The sequence below is a fragment of the Rhodamnia argentea genome, chromosome 7 (assembly GCF_020921035.1).
Source record: "Rhodamnia argentea isolate NSW1041297 chromosome 7, ASM2092103v1, whole genome shotgun sequence".
NCBI classification, from domain to species: Eukaryota; Viridiplantae; Streptophyta; class Magnoliopsida; order Myrtales; family Myrtaceae; genus Rhodamnia; species Rhodamnia argentea.
In genome coordinates, this window is record NC_063156.1 from 29,310,654 (window position 1) to 29,323,287 (window position 12,634).

At 41.6% G+C, this 12,634-nt stretch overlaps 2 protein-coding genes across 6 annotated transcripts; both read left to right on the forward strand.

Annotated features, from left to right (window-relative positions):
- Window positions 1-604: 604 nt before the first annotated feature.
- Window positions 605-8,890, forward strand: LOC115749516 (lysine-specific demethylase REF6). The gene is made up of 7 exons (XM_030686361.2): window positions 605-1,735; window positions 2,733-2,811; window positions 3,131-3,198; window positions 3,293-3,443; window positions 3,621-4,288; window positions 5,405-5,959; window positions 6,803-8,890. The coding sequence occupies exons 1-7, from the start codon at window positions 877-879 to the stop codon at window positions 8,626-8,628; spliced, it is 4,206 nt and encodes a 1,401-aa protein (XP_030542221.1). The 5' UTR covers window positions 605-876; the 3' UTR covers window positions 8,629-8,890.
- LOC115749525 (mitochondrial import inner membrane translocase subunit TIM22-4) lies at window positions 1,882-12,066 on the forward strand. Of its 5 annotated transcripts, none has more exons than XM_048281804.1 (6): window positions 1,882-1,899; window positions 9,826-9,839; window positions 10,656-10,837; window positions 10,975-11,165; window positions 11,271-11,343; window positions 11,704-11,897. In XM_048281804.1, the coding sequence occupies exons 3-6, from the start codon at window positions 10,672-10,674 to the stop codon at window positions 11,787-11,789; spliced, it is 516 nt and encodes a 171-aa protein (XP_048137761.1). In that variant the 5' UTR covers window positions 1,882-1,899; window positions 9,826-9,839; window positions 10,656-10,671; the 3' UTR covers window positions 11,790-11,897. The 5 variants fall into 5 exon arrangements, 4 of the variants coding, with proteins under 4 accessions (XP_048137761.1, XP_030542238.1, XP_030542240.1 ...); XR_007199132.1 differs by lacking the exons at window positions 1,882-1,899; window positions 9,826-9,839 and adding exons at window positions 9,572-9,803; window positions 11,917-12,066 and having other exon boundaries at window positions 11,704-11,847; XM_030686378.2 differs by lacking the exons at window positions 1,882-1,899; window positions 9,826-9,839 and adding an exon at window positions 9,573-9,803.
- The last annotated feature ends 568 nt before the right edge of the window (window positions 12,067-12,634 follow it).

The window sequence follows — 12,634 nt, forward strand, 5'->3', positions numbered from 1 at the left end:
TCTCAACGAAGCTTTTACACGACGAATTGCGAAACGTATCTCAAAATTAGATCAAGCTAATTATACAAATACAATATACATATATGCATATATAATTCATATCGTGTTTTACGTTTTATCAATTTTTTCTTTTGGGTCGAAAAGTTTTATCGATTTCATTGAGCAAAGTTTTCACTCCGAACGATGAATTATGCCATCTGGTTTAACCCCATTTCTGATCCAAGAGAAAAGCCGGACACAAGCTTCAGAAGAACACAAGCACAGTCCAACTCTAACACGAATTGCAAAAAACTTGAAGGTTCTCGCTTGCTTTTTTTTTTTTTTTCTGGGGCCTGCATACAACTTGTAGGTCCAATCTTGCAAAGTTGCAGTGGCCATTTTCGTCCCGCTAGACAGTGGCGATCATCCATGACGGGAAACGCCGAAAATGACGAAAAGGTGTTCTCTTCAACGGAAAAAAATAAAAATAAAATCCAAAACAAAAGTAGCATAAATTTTTTGTAATAATTTGGGAAAACCACCGTGGATACTGAATATAAAACCCCCACTCACTCCGCTTGCTCCCACTCTCTCCCCCAGTTTTTGCCCTCCCCCACTCTCTCTCTCTCTCTCTTTCTCTCGCTCTGTCTGCCCCTGCCTCTCCTCTGCCCTCGACTTTCACCGTTCTCCTTTTCCTCTGCATAAAAAACAGAGGAATATGCATAAAACCCAGAAAAAATGCAAAGAATATGTAGCGTAGAGACTGAAATCGCTTCTCGTCTTTCTCTCGCTTTCCTTTCTCCCACATAGTCTGCAATGGAGAGGTCCTCTGATGAACCCACCACAGAGTAAAACAACCCAAGGCCAACAAGAGAAAACCCCCCTTTTGTTTGTTCTATGGCAGCAGCAACAGAGCCGTCGCAAGAGGTCTTCTCATGGCTCAGGAACCTTCCTTTAGCCCCAGAATATCACCCCACGCTCGCCGAATTTCAAGATCCAATAGCTTACATTTTCAAGATTGAGAAAGAGGCCTCCAAGTACGGTATCTGCAAGATTGTGCCCCCTGTGCCTCCCGCTCCGAAGAAATCAGCCATTACCAATCTTAACCGCTCTCTCGCTTCTCGCGCTTCGAGTTCCGACCGTGCTAATTCCAAATCTTCACCCACATTCACTACCCGGCAGCAGCAGATCGGCTTCTGCCCTCGGAAGCCGTGCCCTGTCAAGAAACCCGTGTGGCAGAGCGGGGCGAACTACACTTTCCAAGAATTTGAGGCCAAGGCCAAGGTCTTCGAGAAGGGTTACTTGAAGAAATGTAGCAAGAAGGGGTCTCCTTCCGCTCTCGAAATCGAGACCCTTTACTGGAAGGCGGCTGTGGACAAACCCTTCTCGGTGGAGTATGCAAATGATATACCTGGGTCGGCCTTTCCGCCAAAAAGTTCAAAGAAGGGCAGGGAGACAGGGGAAGGTGTGGTGACTGTTGGGGAGACCAATTGGAACATGAGAGGGGTCTCGAGGTCCAAAGCGTCGCTGCTGAGGTTTATGAAGGAGGAGATACCGGGAGTCACTTCACCTATGGTTTATGTGGCTATGATGTTTAGCTGGTTTGCTTGGCATGTGGAGGACCATGACTTGCATAGCCTGAATTACTTGCATATGGGGGCTGGGAAGACTTGGTATGGTGTGCCAAGAGATGCAGCTGTTGCATTCGAGGAGGTTGTCAGGGTTCAGGGGTATGGAGGAGAGGTCAATCCACTTAGTGAGTCCATATCCGGGCCTGAATCTTGAGTGTCCCCTGTTTTTTGTCATGGCTTTACATTTTCGCTTGATGTTTAAATGGCTGCATAACTTTCTATCAGTTGTTTGGTTGTTGATAGGGTACATACTTCTTTTAGGACTGCCATATCATCTCTCTCTCTCTCTATATGGTTCCGTCATGGGATTTTCTGGTTAGAGTTTAGGTTAACTCTTTTAAATAGGATTTATTGCATTGTAATCTCTACTGCTCTGATGGACAACCGCGGGAACAAGTGAGGGTTTGGGATTTTGACCTTTATGTTTAAAATAATTATTGAGGAGCTAGGGGATGAGAGGAATGCGGATCCATGAGGTATGTCCGTTGTTGGAATTTGTTCGTTGTGCGGGGCATTTAGCAAGGATGCAATAGTGAGATGTAACGTCGAACTACTAATGAAGTTAAGTGAACAGGATTAGTTAAAAATAGCTAGATAAATACAGACGGGAAAACGAAATGTGTTTCTGATCTCTGAAAGTTTGGTTTTTGCTGGGGAGTTAGGGGAGAAAATAAAAGATCTGGCAAGACCAACTTGGGATTGTTGACTGGCACAAATAAAATTGGCAGAAGTTGCCCCTGGACTAGGACAGACTGTTGTTAGCCCGTTCCTTCCGTGTTTTGACTCACTTTGGCTAGGAGTGAAAAATGATATCAGATATGCTAGGTCATTCACTTAGGATTCAGTACTCGATCAATCAGGTTTACTGACATGGAGCAAATGTGCACACTTTATCTTGCCTGTTAAGCCCGCCATGCCAAGGATAACATCACGAGTCTTCACTTGAGCGTGCATCGTCTCATCAATTTCACCATTATCTTCTAGTTTTATTTCTGTTTCAACCTTTCTTGCTCACCAGTGACATTGTTTCTTTAACAAAGCAGTATGTTCTAAGCAAAATATGATGACTGAGTTTACATCCCTTCAAACATAAGTAAATTTTTTTTGTCATGGTCTTATCAGTTACATTTGCCGTTCTTGGTGAGAAGACCACAGTAATGTCTCCAGAAGTGCTGGTAGGGGCAGGAGTTCCATGTTGCAGGTGACCTCTGGCTCATTTTGGAGTGCTATTTTTCTTTGACCAACCACCTTTGCTCATAGCTAAGAAATACTGGACATGTATGCCAGAATTAGTCGTGCTATTAATTGTTTGCTGCTCAATAATATTGTGATTCATGTATTGCTTAGATAGATACTTGAGTAGCTATTCCTGAAGTATTTCTTCTGTTAGGCCTTTCCAAGTCCGTAAAGAAAATAGAAATGCTCGAGGACTTCGTAATAATGATATGTGACTCACGTAATTGGTATTGTAGATTTACTGCATCAGTCTATATCAATGATTTCTGTTTTTCTTTAATCAGATTGGTGCAAAATGCTGGAGAATTTGTTGTCACTTTCCCTAGAGCCTACCATTCGGGGTTTAGTCATGGTGAGGCAGCTTGTTTATGTGACAACTTCTGATTGGAAACAACTATCTCATGTCTTCGCAATGGTCACGATTGTCATTTTTTGTACCTTTCCAGGGTTTAATTGTGGAGAGGCAGCTAATATTGCCACTCCTGAGTGGCTACTATTTGCAAAGGAGGCCGCCATTCGAAGAGCTTCAATTAATTATCCTCCCATGGTGTCACATTTTCAGTTACTTTATGACCTGGCTTTAGCATTTGGCTCCAGGTTGCCCCCACACCACTCCACATTTTATCAGTGTTAATTCTTCCATTAATGCTTACCTATGTTTGCTCAGATTTATAATTTTTTACTTAGCATAGATTAAACTCGCACTGCAGTAGATTAGATAAAATATTTTTTGAGGACTATAAGGAGTTTGAAGTTCCATTGTTTGTTGATCAGGGTTCCTACATGCATGAATACTGGGCCACGCAGTTCTAGATTGAAAGATAAGAAAAAGAGTGAAGGAGAGTCCATGGTCAAAGAGCAGTTTGTACAGAATTGTATTGAAAACAACAAACTGCTTCAAATTCTTGGGAAAGATTCTACCGTTGTTCGTCTTCCTGAAAGTTCTTCAGACATTTCTGTTTGTTCAAACCTACGTGTTGGATCACATTTAAGGGTGAACCACAGCTTGCCCGCAGATACGATGACGTCTCATGGAGGACTGGTGTCTGACGATCTTATTGCAGATAGAAAACAGAGCATTGATTTAGTAGGGGATTTGAACTCAGTGAAAGCGAAATTTTCTTCCTTTTATGAGAGAAAGAGGATTTTGTCGATGTATGGAAATGGTGATATTCAACCACCTAGAGATGGTGAAGGAGATAGTAAAGGACAAGGTGATAGGTTGTCAGATCAAAGACTCTTTTCCTGTGTCACGTGTGGAATACTGACCTTTGCTTGTGCTGCCATTGTTCAACCTAGAGAACCAGCTGCTAGGTATCTCATGTCAGCCGATTGTAGCTTCTTTAATGACTGGACTGTTAGCTCTGGCGTTCCTTCCAATGGCTTCAATGTTGCTGCTGCTGCTGCTGAGATAATTGCATATAAAAGAAGACCCCAAGCAGGTAGGATTTCTGAAATTATGTTTCTTGCCTTGTGAGTCATTGGAGATATTACTCGGAGTCGATAGTGCAACTTACGAAATGAGCTAAAGTTATGCGTGTTGCTTGACATTCACTTCATCCCACTAGCGGCTTCTAGCATTTCGCCTTATCTTCTAGTTGTCACTGGCAAACTTATGGAAGCCACAGTGTTGATATAGTCATGCAGGAGGACTAAACTCCTGGATGTAGTCATATTTAGTAAGGAATTTGTGCAATATACTTCTAAACTTCCTATCTTTAACTTTACCATATTATTTGCTCCTTTGCCTTAGTTCACTTTCTGGTGGTTATATCTTGCTCAACACCTAGTGATAAACCAAAGAGGCTTTAGCAGTTTTGTACAAGCTCTGCTCTCATATTTTCCATTTGAACTATTTACTCGTGGCTTCGTTTCAAATGGCATGGATCTGTAGAGTCCAGTTTGTTCTTGATTGTCTCATGTAGTGTCAGGAAATCATTCTTGCTTAAAATGCATAACCGTTTATGTGGTACTCTTGTGGCTTAGTGGAAACTCAATCGGCTCAAAGTTTGCAAGTTTTTCCAACTGTTTGCGTTGGGTTTAAGTCTAAATTTATAGAAGAACAACCCCCACAACCTGAAGTCCACACTGTTTCCCTGCATCTTCCTTCCTGTTTTTGATTTTAATGTCAACTTTCTCTTCTACCTCCTTTCTACCTCTCTTCTGCTTTCCTTTGTAGTTGATTTCTTTCTGTAATTTGCTTGATGTACTTTTGGACTTGCCTTATGGATACTCGGAGGATATTTGAGCTATGTTTTGTTATTATGTTGATCTCTGGCACATTTGCTATCATAGGTTGGACTTTATTTTGCAGTTGAAACTATTTACTTCTTGTCAGTATGGTCGAATAAAATTGATTTTTAAAATCTTATATGCAAGGATGGCTTATTGTAACTTCCAAGGCCCATTGTCCTGAGCCGAAGTCCAAATATCTCTCTCATTCATCCATTCTCTATAGTGCATACAGTCCCTGCTTACCTTATGATATGGATTCTGTATTCATTGGATAGGTATTGAAGTCCTTCACTAACCGTAGCTTGGTCTAAATGATTCTGCAGGATCTGTTGAGAAAAGTCGTGCTGCTGCTCTCCATGATGTCCCAGTTCAATCAAATAATTATCAACTCCAAGAAGCCCATCAAAGCTCTGAAGCTTTTTCAAATTCTGATAAATTAAAAGGACCTTCTGCCCTTGGTTTATTAGCTTTAAATTATGGAAATTCATCTGATTCTGAAGAGGATCAGATTGATTCGGATGCTCCTATTGAGACAAGTTCAACAGCTCAGCCTGGCAATGATCTTCCTGATTCAGGATTGCCTTCTTTCTTGCCAGAGCACCACAGTGGTCCAAATGGCGGTTCTCATCGCAATTGCTGTCCCGAAATTGGATATAGAGGAGCTAACTTCGTGGATAATAGTCATCAGACCTTTAAGTGCTCTGCTAACTTCGGAGCTGATGAAACCAGATCGAATGAAAAAAATGGAAACGCGAGTTTTCCTAAATCTGATGAAGACTCGTCTAGAATGCATATATTCTGCCTCGAGCACGCCATTGAAGTTGATCAGCGACTTCGACCTATAGGAGGAGTTTATATATATCTTGTGTGTCATCCAGGTAAACATTTACTTTTGGTTTTTGTGAAAGCTGTTTAGCATTTCATTTGCTAGAAGTTCTTTTACATCCGTAAATGAATGAAGAAATGTGACATTATGTTGACATTGCTATTATTACTTTGGGGATGAAGGAAGGAGTTTATTAGCCAATTTAAACTTCATAGTAGGCATTCATATGTGTCATGCATGTCTACATGCTTAGGGTATGTTAGCCTCTGAGAACCTGCTTCCATAGCTATCACTTCTTTTACAGAAGCAAATTGCATCTTCTTACCAGATAAATAAACTCTAGAACCTCCCATTCTTCCAGCACAGAGTGTTCTGAAGAGTAGTATTACATGCACAAGGGCATAGACACACCTATCTCGGGTATTGCTGGCCAAGATGGTATACCCATAAGATTTTTCTAATGCAGGCCTTCTACTTATCTTCAGATCTGACTGGTTGGTTAAAATTGTCATCTGAGCTGCTTAATCATCAAATTTTGCTTCGCAGTTACTCTATTTGCATTTAAGCGCTAGCTCAATGATTGAGGCGACAATGAGTGCATCTTGACAATGAGCAAGGAATATCCATCTTCTTGCTAAAGAGAATGCATTGAACGTAATCTCTTAAGATACTTTTTATGAATGTCAACTAAGTACAGTAAGTAAATTGCTCCCAGTTCATTCATTTTATAACTAGAGTCACTCTGATAAATGATCACTATGAGTCAAACTCAATAGGGTGTTCCTTTCTTCTGTACTTTTCATCGGAGACAATGGTGGCTCTGTGTCGCAGAATTATGACATGGCGGCATGTCTTTAACTTTATTTGTTTGCAACTTCTGCTCATATACCTGCAGACTATCCAAGGGTTGAAGCTGAGGCGAAGTTGCTAGCTGGAGAATTGGGAATAGATCATTCATGGAATGAAATAGCGTTCACGGATGCTACGAGAGAGGATAAGGAAAGAATTCAATCAGCTTTGGATAGTGAGGAAGCAATAGCTGGATATGGGGACTGGGCAGTAAAACTTGGCATCAATCTCTTCTACAGTGCGAATCTCAGCTGGTCTCCTCTTTACAGCAAGCAAATGCCTTACAATTCTGTTATATACAATGCATTTGGCCGCGAATCTTCCAGCTCACCTGCAAAGCTTGATGATTTCGGTCGGAGGCCTAGCAAGCAGAAGAAAAGTGTTGCAGGTAAATGGTGTGGTAAAGTCTGGATGTCAAATCAGGTCCATCCCTTTCTGGCACCAAAGGATGCCGAAGAAGTAGAAGAAGAGAGAAGCTTCCATGCTTTGATGACACCTGATGAGAAGCTCGAGAGGCAATCAGGGTTGAATTCAGAAACCACCTTGGCGACTAGAAAATATTCTAGGAAGAGAAAAATGGCCAGAGAGAGTGGACCATCCAAGAAAAAGAGTGTTTATAGAAAGGAAGAAGTTTCAGATGATGCCTTGGCTGAAGATTCTGAGAAGCTCATGAGCGTTCTTAAACACAGAACAGCCAAAAGCTTCAGGAGAGAGGAGACGGTTTCAGATGATCAAGTTGATGAGAGTTCTTGTTTGCGGCATAAAACAATTCCCAGAATGAAGCTAAAAAAGTTTGCAAAGAGAGGATATGCCAGCTCAGATGATTCCTTGGAGGCCAAGTTTAAAGCGTTGCGTAAAAGGAATTTTAGAAGCAAGGAAGCCAATTTCACATCAAGTGGCGACATGCTTTCTGATGATTCGCTGGAGGAGGACTCTCAGCAGCAGGGGAGGATTCTTACTGGAAAGAAGACCAAACATTATGAGAGGGATGATGTCATGTCAGATGATTCGGAGGGGGATTATACCAAGCTGCAGCATCCGAGGATCCGTAAGAAAACTCCAGCTAACGGCAAATCTGAAGGCGCGGATTCAGACAGTTCACCCGAGGATGCATTTCCCCAGCGACAGAGGAGTCTCAGAAACCGAAAGGTGAATAGGGATACTCTTCGGATTAAAAATCAAGGGAACCTGTTGGATAAACTGAAGAAGCCAGGAATTCCTAGGGTAACAAAAGAAGTCGGTGCTCGGCATCCGAAACAGGAAAGTTCTCGCCTTCGGAGTAACAAATACGCGTGTAGTGTTGAGCGATTGGATGTATCAGATGATGATGACCAAGAGGGAGGTGGTCCTAGCACACGCCTGAGGAAGAGAACTGCAAAGCCCATGAAGGGAAGCAAAGCTGATAAGCAACAAGGGAAGAAGCAAGCTAATGATGGTAAGAAAAATGTGAAAACTGGGCCTACTGTTAAGCGGCCTGCGGGACGAAATGAAGCTAGAATGGAAAAGTTTGAGGAAGCAGAATACAAATGTGATCTTGAGGGTTGCACCATGAGTTTCGACTCTAAACAGGAGCTAACCTTGCACAAAAAGAATGTCTGTCCAGTCAAAGGGTGCGGGAAGAAGTTCTTCTCGCACAAGTATCTGGTGCAGCATCGCCGAGTCCATCTTGATGAGCGGCCTCTGAAATGCCCTTGGAAGGGCTGCAAGATGACATTCAAGTGGGCCTGGGCTAGGACAGAGCACATAAGGGTTCACACTGGTGCCCGGCCCTATATCTGTGCTGAGCCGGGCTGCGGCCAGACGTTCCGGTTCGTTTCCGACTTTAGTCGTCACAAGAGGAAGACTGGTCACGCAGTGAAGGGCAAGGGTTAATTTAGGTGTACAAAAGAATCATCACGATCGAGGATTGCTAATGGGGCTTTAGTTTGGCTTTAGGGGGTAGCATCCGGTAGAAAGAAATGGGGTTCTTCCCTGCAACTCTTCATTTGACTTGGCTGTTTATTCCGTTCTGATCTGGGTCTCCATTTGGTTATTTATTTGCTAGAAGCAGAGAGCATTCTTCATTTTCTTGGAACACCAAAACCAATTGTTCTCAAATGTAAATCAATGCTGACCCCGACATGCATTTAGCTGATTTCCCTTGTTGGCCTTGTTTTTTTTTTTTCCGTCGGTTCATGTTTGTCAGCAACCTGTTTGCAGCTCGTCGCGATGGCTGACCAGCAAATGGACTGGGTCCGACACGACGTTTGATCGTTTGCGATTCCCAGATTTTGCTCATCTTCGTATGACTGATTTTGTTTCTTTGATTTGCATCTACAGCTTAGAAGATTCGGAAAGTCATCTGTTAAATTTGGTTGGATGATGTTGAGAGGGCAAATTTGACTCTTTTGTTTGGTGGACTGTGCAGGTCAACCATTCCTCAATCCATGTACACTTGCTGGGATGCAAAGAAGTCAGCTAGTCGATTCTTCTAATCCCATCCCTCCCTCATTCATATTGATGGACATCTTATTTTAGGCCGAAATGCATCGACTAATATTTTGTTTTCGTTCTTATTTTGATTTGGAAATGATCAAATCAACGCCCTACAACGTCAAATTTATACTCTCGGAGTTCGATTTGTAAACACGCTCCAGTCATGGATCTACGTTGCATCCGTTGAACTAATTCGTAAAATCACGAAAAAAAAATAATCAAAGCAAAATTTACATGTTACCTTTCACGTGAAATAAAAACACTTGTTTAATATAAGATTGCGGAAAATATTAAAAACTCTTGTTTAATATAAGATTGTGGAAGATATTTCAATACGAAACAGACCGCAGAAATGCTATTAACCTATTAGGACATCATGCTGATGTCATGATTGGGCCGGTCCCAAGGAACCGGTTCGCTCTGGTCGGGTTTCCTGATTATATCGCGGGGTCCTTACTCTCAACAATTCCCTGCCATCTCCGTCTTTCTCTCTCTGCTATTCAGAAGCGCATTCCACTTTCGCCGGCGACATCTCTGTTAAACTGCCGGCGAGTACGGACGGCGCTCAGAAGGTCTCAACCTGACTCCCTCTCCCTCTCCGTGTGATCGTAAGTTCCAGTTCCTAATGTTAGTCAGCTTATATGGTGATATAACTGTCTTTGGCCTTACGTAGCGCACCAAATGTTTGATAAATTTCCCAAGCCAACCCACTTTGTATCAGGAGCAACAACAAACAATGCTGAAAATTCAAATTCTTAAGGTTTTCTGATTCAGGGAGGCATCCAGTGTGTCTTTCTGCATCTGTTCAAAGCTTGAGAATGCTCATAGATTACCATCCATGCCTGAAACTCATTGAATGATATTAACATGCACTTCTCCAGGCATCTTAACATTACGTTAATTCGTATAAGTTGCTAAATCTCAAGAACTGGAAAAAGATATCGCAATAAATGACGGCCTGGCATAGAACACAGATAGCTAGGCTCATGTTGTATTGTATGGATGGTACACAGTTTGGCGTTCCGTAATTTTGATGGCTTGTTTGGAAGAAATTGAAGAGAACAAACTGGGAATGTAAGTGCAGAAGCAAAGAAAGTTTTACTTCCAAATGTTTGTTTGGACGAGATGAAAGCAGAGAGGAAGAAAAAGGCGTGAATACCACTTAATCAAAATGTTTTATAAAATATATTTAGCATTATGCAGTTAGTTGTTTTAAAGGAGCAAACTGTGGTTATTCGTTCAATTTCTGGTAAGGACACTAGGGAGGGAGGGATGGAGGGAGATCTTTCCATGTTTTGGAGCGGTTGATCTAATGGGTCCTAGGAAATGTATCTTCTAAAGAAAGATAACTCTTCCGACCTCTTCCTTTCCACTGTCCCAAGCATTGATTAAGTGCATGCGTGTTGACATTATTCTGATTTCAGATTTAAGTCACTGTCAATGGCCAGCAATTCAGCATCCGAAACAAGCAGTAACGATTCTTCGGCCTTGAAAGAACCAGAGAAGCCTCAAAGTCAGACATTAAGATTGCCTACAGCTGAGGAGATTCAGGGTCAGGAAATTTGGAACAATTGTGCTGTTCGCAGTGTTTTCAGTGGAGTCGTGGGTAAGAGTTCTCAATTCTTTTGCTGCTTTTTTTTTTTTTTTCTGTTTAGTGTGTCAGACCTTGTGTGCTGCAGGTAAAATGATGTTAAGAGTCCAGATTTTGCTGTTTGTCAACATGTTTCATCGAAATCTCTGCAGGAGGTGGCTTTGGGATCTTTATGGGCCTGCTTCTGGGAGCAATGGACAATCCCATAATGCAGGACCAAATGACTGGAAAGCAACAGTTCATTCACACTGCAAAGCAGATGGGGCAAAGAAGTTGGCACTCAGCTAAAGCATTTGCGGTCATGGGCTTAGTTTTTTCAGCTGCTGAGTGTGTTGTAGAGAAGGTATCGTTGATCTCAGAAAATGATGGTGGATGTATATGTTTAGTGATTGTACTGTTGTTCTATAGCTTTTGTCCTACTGCTAATGTGTTCAGTTATTTATTATAGGCAAGGGCAAAGCATGATACCACAAATACAGTTATTGCTGGCTGTGTTACTGGTGGCACTATGTCAGCTAGAGGTAGCTGTTTTTGCTGTCATTGTTCTCCTTTATTTCATGAACTTACAACGGGAATCCTTATTGAGTAGTGTTTTTGTGTACGTAGAGATAAGCACTGAAATCCCTTGTTTCACTTCATAACACCTTTTACTACATTTTTTCGAGAAAAGTAGGAAGTTGAGTTAATTGCAGCATCTTATATGATATTTCCCCTGCCTCTTTTTATTTTTGGATATTGTTACATTGCAACTTACTGGGAAATACTGGCCTAGCAATTTTTCGGGGTGAGAGACTGACATTGTTTTCTTAGCAGGGTCGTCATCACCTCTGCCTCTTTCACTGTGCAGAGATCTTACTTCTTCTTCTCTTTTTATTTTGTAGGCGGTCCTAAAGCAGCATGCGCTGGTTGTGCTGGCTTTGCAGCATTTTCTGTTGTCATTGAGAAGATTTTAGAGAGTCATAGCTGAATTGACATCATTCTGCTTCATTTATTTCCAGTCCTGGACTGGAGAAAAAGAGGGAGATGTAGGATTTTAAATTTTTTTGAACTGCAAGAATTTGTATTTTTATACCGAGTTTTGTTCACATCTTCAGTGAAGAGAGATCTCTGAACTGTACCACATCTCTGAAATGTTGTATTGACCTGATTCACATCAATCCATTTGGTGGCGAGTATGGGTAGATTGGCATAAGCACACTGTATGCTTAGCAATCAGATAAGTTACACAAAGGAGCTTTTTCTATGACTTTGGTTGGTGATGTTTGGTTTGCTTGCCAATGTAGGATTTACAAACGCCAGCCACTGAGTATTTTCTTTCCTTCTAAATCTCATGTTGACAAGAAGTTTGATTGAACAGGTAACATGTCTGAGGATGCATTGTTGCTCACTTATGTAATTCGACTTCCAGTTTCTGGCAGTTGGTGATTTGTAATCGGAATGCTTGGCATTGAAAGCTATTCAAAGAGTCGTAAAAAGTAAAGGTGGAGTTTGCTTTCCTTAGCTTTTGGTTTGTGCTGACAATTTTTAGATCAAAATTGACCTACGAAATGTCAAAATTACACTCATAAGGTGAACAATGTCAATATACTCCTACTAAAAGTGAAATGAACTACAACTGCATACTTGCAAATTAGAAACTGTAAAACATTATAACCTGGTTGGCTGGTTCTGTACATTTTGATAGATATTTCTCACTCTTGGGGGTCAGATGTTACGATCAGAAGAGCGCCTGAAGTTTTCTTTGACAGAAAAATGCCAGTTCTCTCCTCTTCGCTAGTCTAATATGTTCGACAAGCAAATGTGGAACTGGAA